This window comes from Crotalus tigris, unplaced genomic scaffold, assembly GCF_016545835.1.
Source record: "Crotalus tigris isolate CLP2741 ecotype Arizona unplaced genomic scaffold, ASM1654583v1 scf7180000019004.2909048, whole genome shotgun sequence".
NCBI lineage: Eukaryota > Metazoa > Chordata > Lepidosauria > Squamata > Viperidae > Crotalus > Crotalus tigris.
The window spans coordinates 1444505-1458877 of NW_024097319.1; the positions used below are offsets into that span (position 1 = coordinate 1444505).

Below are 14373 nucleotides of genomic sequence, written 5' to 3' on the forward strand. Positions count from 1 at the left end.
CAGTTGTTTAATGACTGGTCAAAGTTATGACAGCCACAGAACTGGTGCTTTGTGGCAAACAAACCACCCCTGGCCATATCTGGCAGGTCAACTTTATGGCCAGTCATGGCATTCTACAGTCACGTGACTGCGATTTGTGATGATTTTTGGATTCACTTAATGACTGCTGTGTTTGCTTAACAACCATGACATTTGCTTACAAGCATAGCAAAAAAGATCTGGTCACATGGGTGCCTTGACTTACAACCGTAATGACTTATGATGAATTTCTGGTTCCAATTATAGTTGTAAGTTGAGGTCTACTTGTACATACATACTTACATATAGAATTCTACCTGTGTGTTTGGTTTGAAACTAATTTGAGTTTAAGGAAGATGTATATCTCTTTTGTAACTGGGTTACATTTCTAGAATTATCCCCCTTTAGTAAATTCTGCGCTGGCTAATGATAGTTGTGATGTGATATTACCAATAGTGGATGAGAATTGACATGGTTTTATCTCTTTTTCCTTTTCAAAACTGAGAAAATTGAATTACGTTAAATTGTTGTATGCATTTTACAATGGCAGTTAGGGGAAAGCATGCTAGTGGCTTTTTAATAGTTTACTATGATTTTTCTTTCCAGGGTCAATCTGAACAACAAGATGAAGGACTTCTCAAAAATAGGTCCTACAAATTGTAGGCTAAATTTCAAGGTCATTGTTTGGCCGTTTCTGAGTGAAGCAATATTCACATTCTCTTTATTCTCCTCCTTTTATTTTGGTTTATTGTAGGCATGGAGAGTGCAATCACACTGTGGCAATTCCTGTTGCAGTTGCTTCTTGATCAGAAACATGAACACCTGATTTGTTGGACATCCAATGATGGTGAATTTAAGTTACTTAAGGCAGAAGAAGTGGCTAAGCTGTGGGGACTCAGAAAAAATAAAACTAACATGAATTATGATAAACTGAGCAGAGCTCTGAGATACTATTATGACAAGGTATTTTAAAATTTTAATTTTAGGTAAAGAAAAATGGTCTTATATATACAGTGTATCTGGTTTCTCTAACCCAGAGACTTGGATGCTTTCCTTTCAATGCACTTGAGGAAATACATTTTTCTAATTCTTGGCTGCATATTTCAGTGTTTATCCTGAAAACTGTAACATTTTTTTGCAGAAGAACAAAACAAAAGAAACCCTTTTCTAATGTAATTTATATGACTTTAAAATGTTTTAATTGTAAAATAAAAGATTAATTTCAATGTTGGAATAGCACTATAGTAACACGATGTTATAAGAAAGCTTACACAACTTGCTTTGGAAGCAATTCCCAGCTGGCTCTGCATGATCTGCAAGCGAGGCCACTTGGCTCTGCCTAATGCCTGAATGCAGAGACAGCCAGGAGTGTTTGGGAAGCAGCTGGGTGAACATGAAAAAGTGGCAGCTGCTTAAGAATTTGAAAAGGGGTACTTTGTATGCCCTTCTATGCTTTCTGAAGCACTTCTTTCAAAGGGTTTCACAGCCCTTTTATGTTATAGTGGTACAGTAGTAAAGCAGTCTAATACAAAAATTAGAATTATACAAGTAGTCCTCAATTTACAGCAGTTCGTTTAGTTACCTTTCAGAATTACAGCAGCACTGAAAATAGTGACCTATGACAGTTTTTCACATTTACGGCCATTGCAGCATCCCCTTGGTCACATGATCAGATACTTGGCAACTGGCTCATATTTATGACGGTTGCCGTGTCCCAGGATCGTGTGATCACCTTTTGCATCATTTTAACAAGCAAATTCAAAGGAGAAGCCAGATTCACTTAACAACTGTGTTACTAACTTTACAATTGCAGAGATTCACTTAGCAATTGTGGAAAGAAGGGTTGCTTATCAACAGAAACTTTGGGCTCAATTGCAGTCATAAGTTGAGAACTACCTGTAGCATATGGTACAGGTAGTCTTTGACTTACAACAGTTCATTTATTGACCGTTTGAAGTTACGTAGGCACTGAAAAAAATGACTTATGATCATTTTTCACACTTATGACCATTGCAGCAGCCCCATGGTCATGTGATTTACACTCAGATGCATGACAACTGATTCATATTTATGACGGTTGCAGTGTCCCAAGATCATGTGATCCTCTTTTGCAACCTTCTGACAAGCAAAGTCAATGGGGAAGCCTGATTCACTTAACAACCTAGTTACTAATTTAACAATTGCAGTGATTCACTTCACAAATGTGGCAAGAAAAGTTGTAAAATGGAGCAAATCTCAGTTAAAAAATTTCTCACTTAGCAATGTAAATTTGGGGCTCAATTGTGGTCTTAAATCAAGGACTACCTGTATTATAATCCTGTAATGTCTTCGGTTTCTTTTAAGAGCATTTTAGGGGCAATTAAAATGGTGCCCATCCAATATATCGCTTTAGGCAAATTGCTAAGGATGGAATATAGAATGACTACATTAAAAAAGTATAATAGTCCTGGGTATTAAGAAAAGACAATGTTGCATACAGCTTAAAAAGAAAGAACAGTATTTGAGTATATTAAAAATTATGTTTTGGAAAGTTAGAAAAGAAAGGGGAAAATACAGGAGAAAGGGTGAAAATCCCTGAATTTTCTGTGAAGAGCTGTTAGTAACTAAATTTATCAAATCTTGCGTTAAATCATTTTGACTATAAAGCCCGGTGCTGGTGATTGAATTAACAACAGCTTTTGGAAGTCTGTGACAATCTCATTCTTCCACTATTTTTATCCAGAGGTGCCAGGATTGAACTTGGGGCCTTTTCTTTAGTCAGTCACTTGTACTACTTTGTCAAATCACTTACACTATTCTTTCATACCTGCTTTGATATTTTGTGCAGAACATTATCAAGAAGGTGATTGGTCAGAAGTTTGTGTACAAGTTTGTTTCTTTCCCGGAAATCTTAAAGATGGATCCTCATGCTGTGGAAATCAGCAGGGAAAGCCTTTTGCTGCAGGACAGCGACTGCAAGATACCTCTGGAGAGCAGAGAACAGCATAAGCATGGCCTCCCAGTCTTGAAAGGCACAAGCCGCAACGAATACATTCATTCAGGGTTGTACTCATCTTTCACCATCAATTCCTTACAAAATCAGCCAGAAACTCTCAAGCAAATTAAAACCGAAAAGATAGAAGAAAAATTGGAAGAAGCCACACCTCTGGAAGAAGTCCGGACTGTTATTAGATTTGTGACAAACAAAACAGACAAACAAGTCATGAGGCCTGTTGTGTCATTGCCATCTACATCTGAAGCAGCAAATGCGTCTACATTTTTAGCATCCTCTGTCTCTGCAAAAATATCATCCTTAATGTTACCCAGCATAACTAGCGTATCTTCAGCTTCATCAGCTTCTTCTCGATCACCATCTCTGTCACCTAATTCACCCCTTTCTTCAGAACACAGAAATATCTATTTGGAGTCTACTTGCCAGGATTCAGATTCTCTTGAGCCACTGAATCTTTCTTCAGGATCCAAAATAAAATCTCCTTCTCTTCCTCCAAAGGCTAAGAAACCCAAAGGCTTAGAAATCTCTGCACCTCCAATGGTTCTTTCAAGTACTGATCTCGGCTCTATTGCCCTCAATAGCCCCGCGCTTCCCTCAGGATCCTTGACTCCTGCTTTCTTCACCGCACAGGTAAGGCAGATGCCTTTGAATTCCTAGCTATAATTCTCAAAATTTTCTACCACAACCCATACTTTGTAGTTATTGATTTAGAACCATAAAACAATTCCAAGGCTTTTTTAAAAAGAAAATTTATTGATTTTCTAGTTTTACATTTAAATATTTGAAAAGCAACATGGCGGCTAAGTTGATCAATAATTTAATTACAAATATCTTTAGTACAAATATCAAACTATTACATTAAATATTTCCTCTCTTTTCCCCTTGGTATTTACTGTCTCATATTTTAATACAATTCTTATTATATTGATTAAATAAAAATAACTTTAAAAATTAACAATAATTTTTAGTTTATACATATCCTAGATATTTTAACATTCAATCTTTTTAGACAATGTCCTAATGAGCTTTTCCCAATTTTTAGTTTCTCATTAATATTTAAATTTAATGTTTTATAATGTCCAAGTTTTAAATAACCCCAATTCCCTTTATCACAATTCATCACAAGATCTAATGTTCAGGATACATGTCTTATCTATTTGAATTCTCACCATCTTACATCAACTAATTAATAATATAACATTCTTATTTTCTGGTAATTTCCAAATATCTTAAAATTAGTAACCAAAATTTCTCTTATTTCAATATTTAATACTTCCTCTCTTTTTCTCTTAATATCTACTATCTCATATTTAAGCTAGTAATTTTTATTAATACCACTAAGTAAAAACATATTTATTACATTCATCAATAGGTTTTTAGCTTATATATATCTTAATTACCTTTACATTTAACCTTTATAAGCAAATCAATGTTCAAATTTAACTGTTAATATTTATACTTCCAAGTCTTTATCTAGATTCATAACAATATCTAGTATTCAAAGTGCACATCTTATCTATTTGAGTATGTTCTATTTTAATTCTCACTGATAAGTCAAAGCTCCAATTTTCTTCAGCCTTATTCTAGCTTTCTTTCTTTGCCAAATTGTCTTCCATTTCCTGCTTTTGAGTCATCAAATAAATCTCCCTGTGTTATTATGTATATTGTTTGATGTAGGAAAAGCCATCCAGTTGCCATTTTTTTGAGAGGACTAACAAATTGTCTCTCTATTTTTCCAACTCGATGTAGTTGTCCTGAACTGTTTATCTTCTCTTCAGTCTGTTCTTCTTCTTGATCCTCAGGTTTCTTCTGATTTATATAGGAAATCTTTTTCCTTTTCCATGTTGTCAGTCCCTTTTCTGAGTTTTCAGTTAACTGTATTTGTTGATCAGTTGAATCTTCTGTCATAATATTTAATTGTTCCACTTTTTCTACTATATTCTGTGTAGTTGATTTTTTAGTTGTGATCAAAGTTTGAGTTCGTATATCTGGGCTGACATCTTGTTCTTTTCTGTAACTTCTTATTTCATCAGTAGCTGTAAGAATAGTTTCATAGATTGCTTTCAACATAAAGAGAATCTGTTCCTGATCTTCATCCATATTCTCTTAGTTGTGTATTCGGTTAAAAACTTTACAATCAGAGAATGCAAAAAAAATTGTCACTTAGTATAGAATACAGCTGGGCTTCTCACAGCTGATATCTCAAGGTTACAAAAGTCTTATCTATAGTCTGGGCTGGGCTGGCCAAGTCTCTTTTAACCAATAACAAGTTGTAATACCAGATTTAGCCACAAGATGTTGCCCATACCATTTAAAGTTTTCTTTTAAGTCCAAAATTTTTATAATCTTTTCAATTTTACTTCTTTTTTGTAAGTAAAAACCCAGATCTTCAGTAAGAATAAAAAATCTTTTAGTCCACAAACTTAAAAAAAAAATAAAATTCCAATTAGGAGTTATTCTTGCAACCTTTTAAAACTCCCCTGGATAGTCAGTCACCGCTGTTATTAGAGGTAGGGATAGAATCTCCCTTCCCTCTCCACAGGGGGGAAAGTACTTTGAACAGCTTATGCAGGTGAAAAAGATACTTAGGATTTAAGAGAGGTAGATCTCACCCAGTCTCTTCCGCGCTGCTTTATAGTTGCCTGATGGTGAATGTGACTTCGGCTGTCTGCAGCCTAGTGATGAGTCATATTTCTATGGCCAGTCTTTTGTCCGCTGGTTTGGAGGGCTACTGCCCTCCCCCGATCAAGCGGGGATCCCCTCCTTGCTGGTGGCCCCTACAGGGCGACTTTTGACCCTTTCCAAGGTCCCCCAGCAAAGTGAAACTGGATGTGGAAGACGGAGCTTGCCTTCTAAACGTCCATGGTGGCTGCGTTGGCAAACTGGAAGTCTAAACAATTCCAAGGCTTATTTGGGCAGAATTTAGAGAAAATATCATCGTAGTGACAGACAGACAGACAGACAGACAGATCACTTAAAAGTAAAAAAGACAATGGACATCCAGTATTTATCTCCTGTTAGAAATGTTAAATGTTGAACAATCAGAGCCAATGGGAGGAAGATCAATTTAGCAAAGGAGGTGAATTCCAGCATTTTGGGAAGGGCAGAATTAAGTCATCCTATCCCAGCTATAGATAAGTGATTTTTCCTACCTGGAGAAAACAGGTGACTTAGGAAATAAACAGGCAGATAATATATAAATCCATGCAATGTTCCTGGTCTGTGGATGAGATATTCTCTGTACTTGTGCTTACCAATACAATCAAATATAGTTATTATGAATAAAAATATTACAAAATGATATAAAAAGTCAGAGCAGCAGCAAATATGTATTGGTAAAATTAATACTATAGGCATTACAGGAATTTCTTTGGGGAGAATTTTCAAAAGAGAAGCAATATCACAACCATGTTGTTGTAGCAGTGTTTTGGCAATATTCTTCTACTATTCCCCAGCCAAACAGAATAAATCCACTTCCCCAGCTTGGTAATTCCAAATATGTTCAATCACAGAGCCCAGACAGCATGGCTAAAAGTAAGAATTGTGTTCTACATTTGAAAGATACCAGGTCAGTAAAAACAAGAATAAATTGATCACAGTTGTGACAAGGATTATAAAAGATGATAAAAACAGGAATTGAAATTAATCTAAATAACTTGAATTGATTTAATATATGTGAAATGTGAACTCAAAATACTAGCAAAGAAATATAAGGAAATATTAGATCAAACCCCAGCTGTATATGCCAAAGGATGTCTGGTTTACTTTTCTAATACCTTGCATTACATATATGTACTCATAAAATATGATTTCTCTTATTAAGCAGATTTTATATCTTTCACAGAGGGACTATTAAGCTTCTTTCAACTTCAAAATCCAGATGTAGAAAATTAAATTGCTATTTTCAACTATTTGATTTTAGAAAGGGGCTTTCCATGTGTTGCATTCATTACCCATATGCCTATCTCTTAACTGGCTAAATAAATATATCTAGAAATTACTGAATTATGCCTGTCTAATTAATTTGTTTACAGACCAGCAACAACTCTGCAGGAGTTCAGATAGGATTGTCTAGAGATTCTGCATTATTTAGAGATGTGCAGTTTTCTTTGAGTCTTAGTCATTATACTGTGAACATCTATTTTGGATTATATGAGATCTTCTAAAGTTTCTTATTGGGGTTGCACATTTAAAAATTATTTGGAAGAACTGTTTCAGACTTTGTATTAGCTTAGCATCTTTCTGCTCTTCATGAAAACAGCCCAGCCTGCTGATTTCCATGAAGTGATAAAAGCTGTTGTTAGGGGCTTAGTCAGATGTATGATACTCTGTAATGGTAACGTGTTTTGAAGTTGAAGTCTTTAAAGAATAGAGCAATATTTGGCAGAATTCTTGGTATAAAGTAGTCATCAAGGACAAAAGAACCAATAGTTGATACTCCATTTGCAAGCTGATATAGCTTAACATATCCAGAAGGAATCACTATCACCAGAGAGAAATATCTTTTATTTATTTAGAAAATGTATATGTTCCCTCTCTTTAACATCTCCAAATAACACACAAAGACAGTAAGATATTAAATCAAAAAATATAATGCTTAAAAACACTTGAAAAGGACTACATGAATAAGTATATTTTTAACTCCCTTTAAAATCAGGACTTGCTTCAAGTCCAGGGAAAGTTGCAAAGTGGGCCCTACCAGAGAGAAACCAAAATTAACCATTCCACATCAGGACCTGCAAAAATGTATCTTCATAGCAAGATTTGTCTACAGTGAATATGTAAGAACAAGTTTTGTTTTTTTTCTCTGGCCAGTTGGTGACTGGGACTCTCTGCAGATTAATAACCCTTTGTATTCTGCTGGCACTAAGCCTCACTCAAGCAAAATACCAATTAACATGTTTAGCTCAGACTGTTTTATTTAATCAGAAAATGGCTTGAGGATGTTCAGAAAACAAGAAAGGCTGACTCCATAAGGGTAAAGACTGCTTCTCCCTTTTGCACTGAGGATCAAATGAGCTTTATTTTGCTCTGCTCCTGTTTTTGCTCTTCTGACTGGGAATTGGCCTGGAACTGAAAAATATGTGTTCTCCAAACTAAGCATTGGATTTTCCTTTTGTTTCCAAAAAGAGGATGGTGCTGGGCAATTGCAAGCCTTCTTTTCCTATATTGTCCTTTTACAAAAGCTTTATGTTGTCCATTCAGTCACAGAACCAACCCTGGTTTAAACAAATACTGCAATCTTGACAAGATATTTCCAGTCTATTCTTATGCACCTGTGCCCAATTATACTTTGTGGAATTTAGCACAACATATAGTGCCAGTCATAGAAATTTAATCAGGCAAATAGTCAGAGAAACACTTTCTTGGTGTTTCTAAAAGATTAGGCCCAGGCTACGCTGAGGATAAATGCAAAATGTCAGTACACAAACTGAAAGTAGGTTGATATGTGTGCATGGGAGAGATAATTCTGTAACGTAGTAGTTATTGACTTCATTGCCTGAAGATGTGATTTAGGACATAAATTTAGCACCTATAAACAATATGGGTGACAAGTGGTATTGATGGAGCTCTCAGTGATTTTACATAAAGGCACATGCTAGAATTCATTCTTTTCATTGCTTCAAAGCCCTGGGAACAATTTTGGTTCAAGAAAATGAGGAGATCCAATTTTAGTGGCTATGAGCCTAAATGGTTTTCTCAATTTACCTCACTTAATTAAAAACCATTCTGAATTTCACTTTATCAAAACCATGAATAAATAGGCCATTGCAGCAAACAGTACTGTTTTGGATTAAGGTGGAAATGGGATTGTTCTTTCTTTGCTTCTCCAATAATATATTATTTGTTAATTGCAGTCAAGGGAATGAGAGGATGGGAAAATGATAAGGATGCAGAGAAATGCCATATAACATCAGGAAAAGAGATAGAATGGATGTATTAGAGCCAGAAGTAAACAACGTTTAATTCACATAAAACTAGCAATAATATTTGCTTACTTTTAACATAGGAAGACATAGGAAGGCTTTAGAAATCTTGATCACTGAAGGCAACTCCCCCAGCTGCTGTACTTAAGTCAACATCCCTTAACATGATAACGTATATGCATCAGTAACTGTTGTTAAGACATGCCTTCCTTATGTTACCTTTGTCTCATTTTTCAGGTTGTACCTGAAATCACTTAAATCATCTGTTTCAGTTTTAAAGTAGCACTTTCCCTCTTCATCCAACTCAGTTTTTGCCATGAATACAGTTTAGCATGCTTCATTGATAGTGTAGTTAGAGGCTAGGATCTGACAGCTACAACTGACCACTTTAGGCTGCTGAAGGCATACCACACTGCCTTTCCTCCAGTTGCTGGCCATTGCCAGCTACATCCATTTTGATATGAGCTAGAAAAAAGAGACTGGAGCTTACTACCATTATGCCTGCCTTGAACTTTCCAATATCTAATGCTGCTCCTTATTTGCTTTGGCTTAGCACTCTTTGGAATGAGCATTATCCTCCTGCTTAAAGAACTGGACTGTGCATTCTTATTAACGAGTACACTGAAGTTTTTTCCACTACTTTTACTGATTTGCATGATTGTACTTTTTACTGATTCTATTTTTTTGTTTTGTTTGTTTTGGTTTCTGAGGGAGGAATGCATATTGTTGCCTTGTGTACTTAGTGGGCTACTTCTTGGTACTGTTGGCTGTAGCTCTTTGCCACCACCGCTTCCATTCCCTTTCAGTTGAGGGTAGGTCTCATTCATTACTGATACTCTCCCACCATGTATCCCTATCAGCCTGATTACTTTCTACTCAAGTTTAATCCTTTTGGAATGCTGAACATGGGTGGCATTTGTGGAACTCTTCTGTGCCTTCAGTTGGTTTGTTCAACAAATTGATGGGTGATTAAGCAAATTGTTCCAATCATTTTCTACACTTGTCTGACCCCCCCCCCCACATCAGGGAGAGTGATTAGTAGTTGTTTTCCTACTGGCAGTCAATACATGGAGAGAGGAAAAGTGAAGGGGGAGAACATTCATAATTTTGCAGTCACTTTCTTTAATTTGTCTAATATTAAAATGGTAAAGATAACCCAAGTTACCATCCTTCTTATTTCAGTAGAATAGGGCTTGGGTAAATGAGGATAGCATATTTTTCTGACAGTACAAAGACTGGAGATCACTTTATTGCAGTCATCTGGCTTTTCCCATAGATGCTTTTTCTTCAAACTCTAGGTGGTAATGTGGACCCTGCCCCATAGTAATTTCCAGTGGATAAGAGGAAGTGAATGAATAAAAACACACTGATATTATCACACATTTCTATCTATCTATATCTATATCTGACTATAGAGAGCCAGTTTGGTGAGGGGGTTAAGGCACCATGTTAGAAAGAGATCATGAGTTCCAGTTCTGCCTTAAGCACAAAGCCCAGTTGAGTGACCTTGGCTAGTGACTTTCTCTTAGCCCTAGGAAAGAGGCAATGGCAAACCACTTCTGAAATCTTGACAAAAAAACTGCAGGGACTTGCCCAAGCAGTCATCAGAACTCAATACTGACTTAGTGGCACACACAAATATATCGGATTATAGCTTATTGGTTGTTTTCTGACATAATAAGAATTTTTTGACAATCTTATTATATTGCACTTGCTGATTGATATTTACCCACACAGAACTGATCAAAAATAGGATGCATGTGCAACTTTTTTCTCCCCTTCTGTTAAGGTATATTTAGCCAGCATATCTTAACAGAACAGAGGAAAGAAAGCAGCACAAAGATCCTATTTTTGATCAGTTCTCCCTGGATAAATATTAGTCAGCAGGCATACTGCATGAGGGCACTTTCAGAACCCTCAATACAAAACTGATGTAAAGTCATTTCAGAGGTTCTGTATCATGGCAAATATAATTTGGGACTTATAATTCTGGAAGGAAGAAAGGCATTGATATCAAAGGTATGCAGAAAATGAAGAAACACTGTAAAATTCAAGAAAAGATTATAAAAAATGTAAGCACCTCCAGTCTCATTGGTTTTTAATATAACCAGCTTTTCAAAAATATCAGGACAAGTGTCAGACAGGCAGTATTTACAACTCCTCCAGCGCTGGTTGTCATTTTTATTTTTCCAGAACCTCAAAATATATAGAAATAAGTACAAGTTTGCAACTTTCACTGTTTACATACTGGATTAAAAACTCATATGTAATTATATGAGTCAATTCAAATTCAATATGGTCAACTCAAATTCTAACTGTACAGTTAAGGATAATATTTCATAAACATCAAGGCAAGGTACCTCATTCCGTACGAAGAATCCAAGTGGTACAATTCCCATACAGCTTCATAATTCCCAACAAAGCTTGGTGAATTTCAACTTGGTCTTGTTTCTGCACTTCTTGATACTTCTCCTTTTGATGTGATTGCTTCAACCAATTCATATAGGAACCAGATCTTGTTCTGAGAATCACTTTATATTTTGAAACCTTGAGAACTGTCCCTTGAAATCCCTGTCAATTTTATATAGATTTTCTAATTTTACCAAGTATTAATAATACATAAACTGACCTCATGGAAAATGTGAAAATTTCAAATATTGTAGGAATCCCTCTTTCAGGATTAACCCTCTTAATGATTAGACTGGAGTTCTGATATTCTGTATTGGCGTTTTTTTGGTTTAAAGGCTCTTCAAGTGCTATGGACAACATAAGGAATTAGACATTTTGCTGATTAGCCACTTCAGAACTAAGTTCTGGCAATGCTAAAAGCTTCAATAGAAGAGTTTAATACTGATCAATAATCAATTCACTCTATGGTACTAAAAAAGGGAACATGGTTATTTTAGGTACAAAAGACTGAGAGTTTGCAGTTCTTGTAAAAATAAATGACCTGACAGTTGCTTTCAAAGCTGTGGGTTGTTTGCAAGAGAAATCTCAGCTTTTTTTTTTTTTTTTTTTGAGTCATTCTGTTGAAAATAGCACTTAACAAATAGAAGAAGATCCATACAGGCTGAGTTGGACTGAAGTTTGACACCTCTGTCCAACTGTTTGCGATAAGCCATACTGAACTTAATAGGACATATTTTGGATAGGTATATATAAGGTTGACTTTCAAACGCTCAACTAATGGATGAATGTATTTGCTTGATTACATCCCAACATTTGCCTGCCAGGTTCCAACAATAATGGAAACAAAAATAATTGAAACTTACATTGAAACAAAAAAAGTAGGTAAGATTATTCAATAAAATTTGAAATTAGCATTACATTTTTGAGAACAAAATATTATATAGCAATAAAAGCTTGAAGACCCATCATACTCTTTATTGAGTGATGAATCAGAGAAAAATAGGAATCAGCCTTTATCTGTCTTATGTGCTCTACAGTTGAGGTGCCACTACCATAGCTGATGGTGGGAACCTCATTCTTTTGGTGACTAGTCCAACCGTCACCCCATATTTAATGTATAAAAATAGTTATAAACACTATAAATTAATCCAAACTCAGAAGGCTTGTCTAAAATCAGGGTTACCATGTTGTTTACATCTTGAATTTCTTATCTGGATTCTCTAATTTACCACAAACCTCAAATATACTGTAACCTTCAAGTGAAGATGATTCAGGTTGGAAGTCACTTTTGAGTTTAAATAACTTATGTCTGAGACACCAGTTAAAAAGTGGTCTGTGGAGGAGTGAGGTAAAACCAGTACATGTGTGCATTCACCAACTTGTGGCATAGTGTGAATATGATCTACCTAATGCATAAAATCAAACATTGTAGAGAAGAGAAAACAAGCTGGGAATTTATTTAACAACTTTATGAACACAACCCACATTTTCAAGGTTATTGATATACTCTGGCGCAGGGAATTAAAGAGGAACAATGGGTAGCTGTTTCCAATGTATATTATAGAATAAATAGTAGTTAAATTTGGATGACTTCAATAATCTGGAGTGCGGTATAAAATAGCTGTTTTATGATTGAAAGAGTGCTGTTTTGAATCTAGCTATACCAGTGATGGCAAGCCTTTTAGAGACTGAGTGCCCCAAAATGGGCCCTGCCCCCTGCCCACCCCCACTTCATCCCTGCCCACAGCCCATCCCTGTTCTGCCCCCACCCTGTCCTCCCACAGGGCCACCACCACCTCCAAGGCCTGCTGCAGATCGCCCAGGCAGCCTAGCAGCACCATGGCAGCCACGCACTCCACCCACGCCCTGCAGCATCATCTGTGTGATGGGGCGCGAGTGCAGTGTCTTGTCCCCGCTGTCTGGCTGCCATGGCTGCGCTGCTTGGGGGGATTCTCCTCCAGGGGGGCTGCTGGTGAGGAGGGGCCACGGGGGAGGCGGGGCTGGGGTGACGGCGTGTGTGCCCACAGAGAGGGCTCTGAGTGCCTCCTCTGGCACATGTGCCATAGGTTCGCCACCACTGAGCTATACCTTCATCAGTCATGTTCCACAGAAACACTAGACAGTATTCCATTAGAACTGATGCACTGATACTAAGAAAACACAGTACATTAGAATAATGACTCTACCTATCCCATTCAAAATGTACATTAGAAAACAGAATGTAAGCAATACTGAAAAAGCTATGATAGAAGTGAGAAAATTAATGGCATATCAGCCTCCCTATAGCAATATTTATCAATAGATGACTAAGCTAGTGTGTTTTGTCTTGTAGACTCCAAATGGATTACTGTTGACCCCAAGTCCACTGCTTTCTAGCATTCACTTTTGGAGCAGTCTCAGTCCTATTGCTCCATTGAGTCCTGCCAGACTGCAGGGACCAAACACCTTATTCCAGGTAAGTTGGTGCATGTTGTCTCAGATTAATCTTTGCCATTGGGAACAAAAAACAGATATAGGAAATATGTAACAGTTACACCTTTGCTCAAGAAACAAGAGCTTCAGGTTAGGGTGAGACATATTATAAACTGTGATTATGCTTGGATAAACATACACAGCTTCTCTGAAACCAGGAGAGAAGGACATCAGTGTTCCGGTAAAAATGGTTCTGGTCCAAAAAATGTTCATTATATTGCTGGTAAATGAATTAGGAGCTAATCTGCGGATAGTATAGTGTACACATCAGAGTACTTTCCTGATAAAACATCAGCTGCCATATTTCATTGTAAATGAGATAAAAAAAATTGTTGGCAAGTCTGTCTATTGAGTACATATATAATGAGATCTATAAAAAAGACCACAAAGAATTTTGATGATTGCTCAGAAGGTTAGTATGCCTTATCTGAAACTGAAATCTTTATTCAATAGGCATTGAACATTGTATTAGAAAAACTACTATCAGTTTCAAGGATATGACAGCTAGATGGGCGAAGGCATGCTCTTTTAATCTCTATCAAAAAGGAGAAAAGT

The 14373-nt window shown here is 36.4% G+C and overlaps 1 protein-coding gene across 4 annotated transcripts in view; it reads left to right on the plus strand.

Moving 5' to 3' along the window:
* The window catches only part of ELK3 (ETS transcription factor ELK3), a 50854-nt gene that overhangs the window by 26781 nt on the left and 9700 nt on the right, over nt 1–14373 (plus strand). For all 4 annotated transcript variants that reach the window (XM_039358140.1, XM_039358139.1, XM_039358141.1 and 1 more), the window contains 3 exons: nt 773–981; nt 2846–3640; nt 13679–13801. In XM_039358140.1, the coding sequence (XP_039214074.1) occupies nt 775–981; nt 2846–3640; nt 13679–13801 (1125 nt within the window). In that variant the 5' untranslated portion in view covers nt 773–774. The remainder of the gene's footprint in view (nt 1–772; nt 982–2845; nt 3641–13678; nt 13802–14373) is intronic.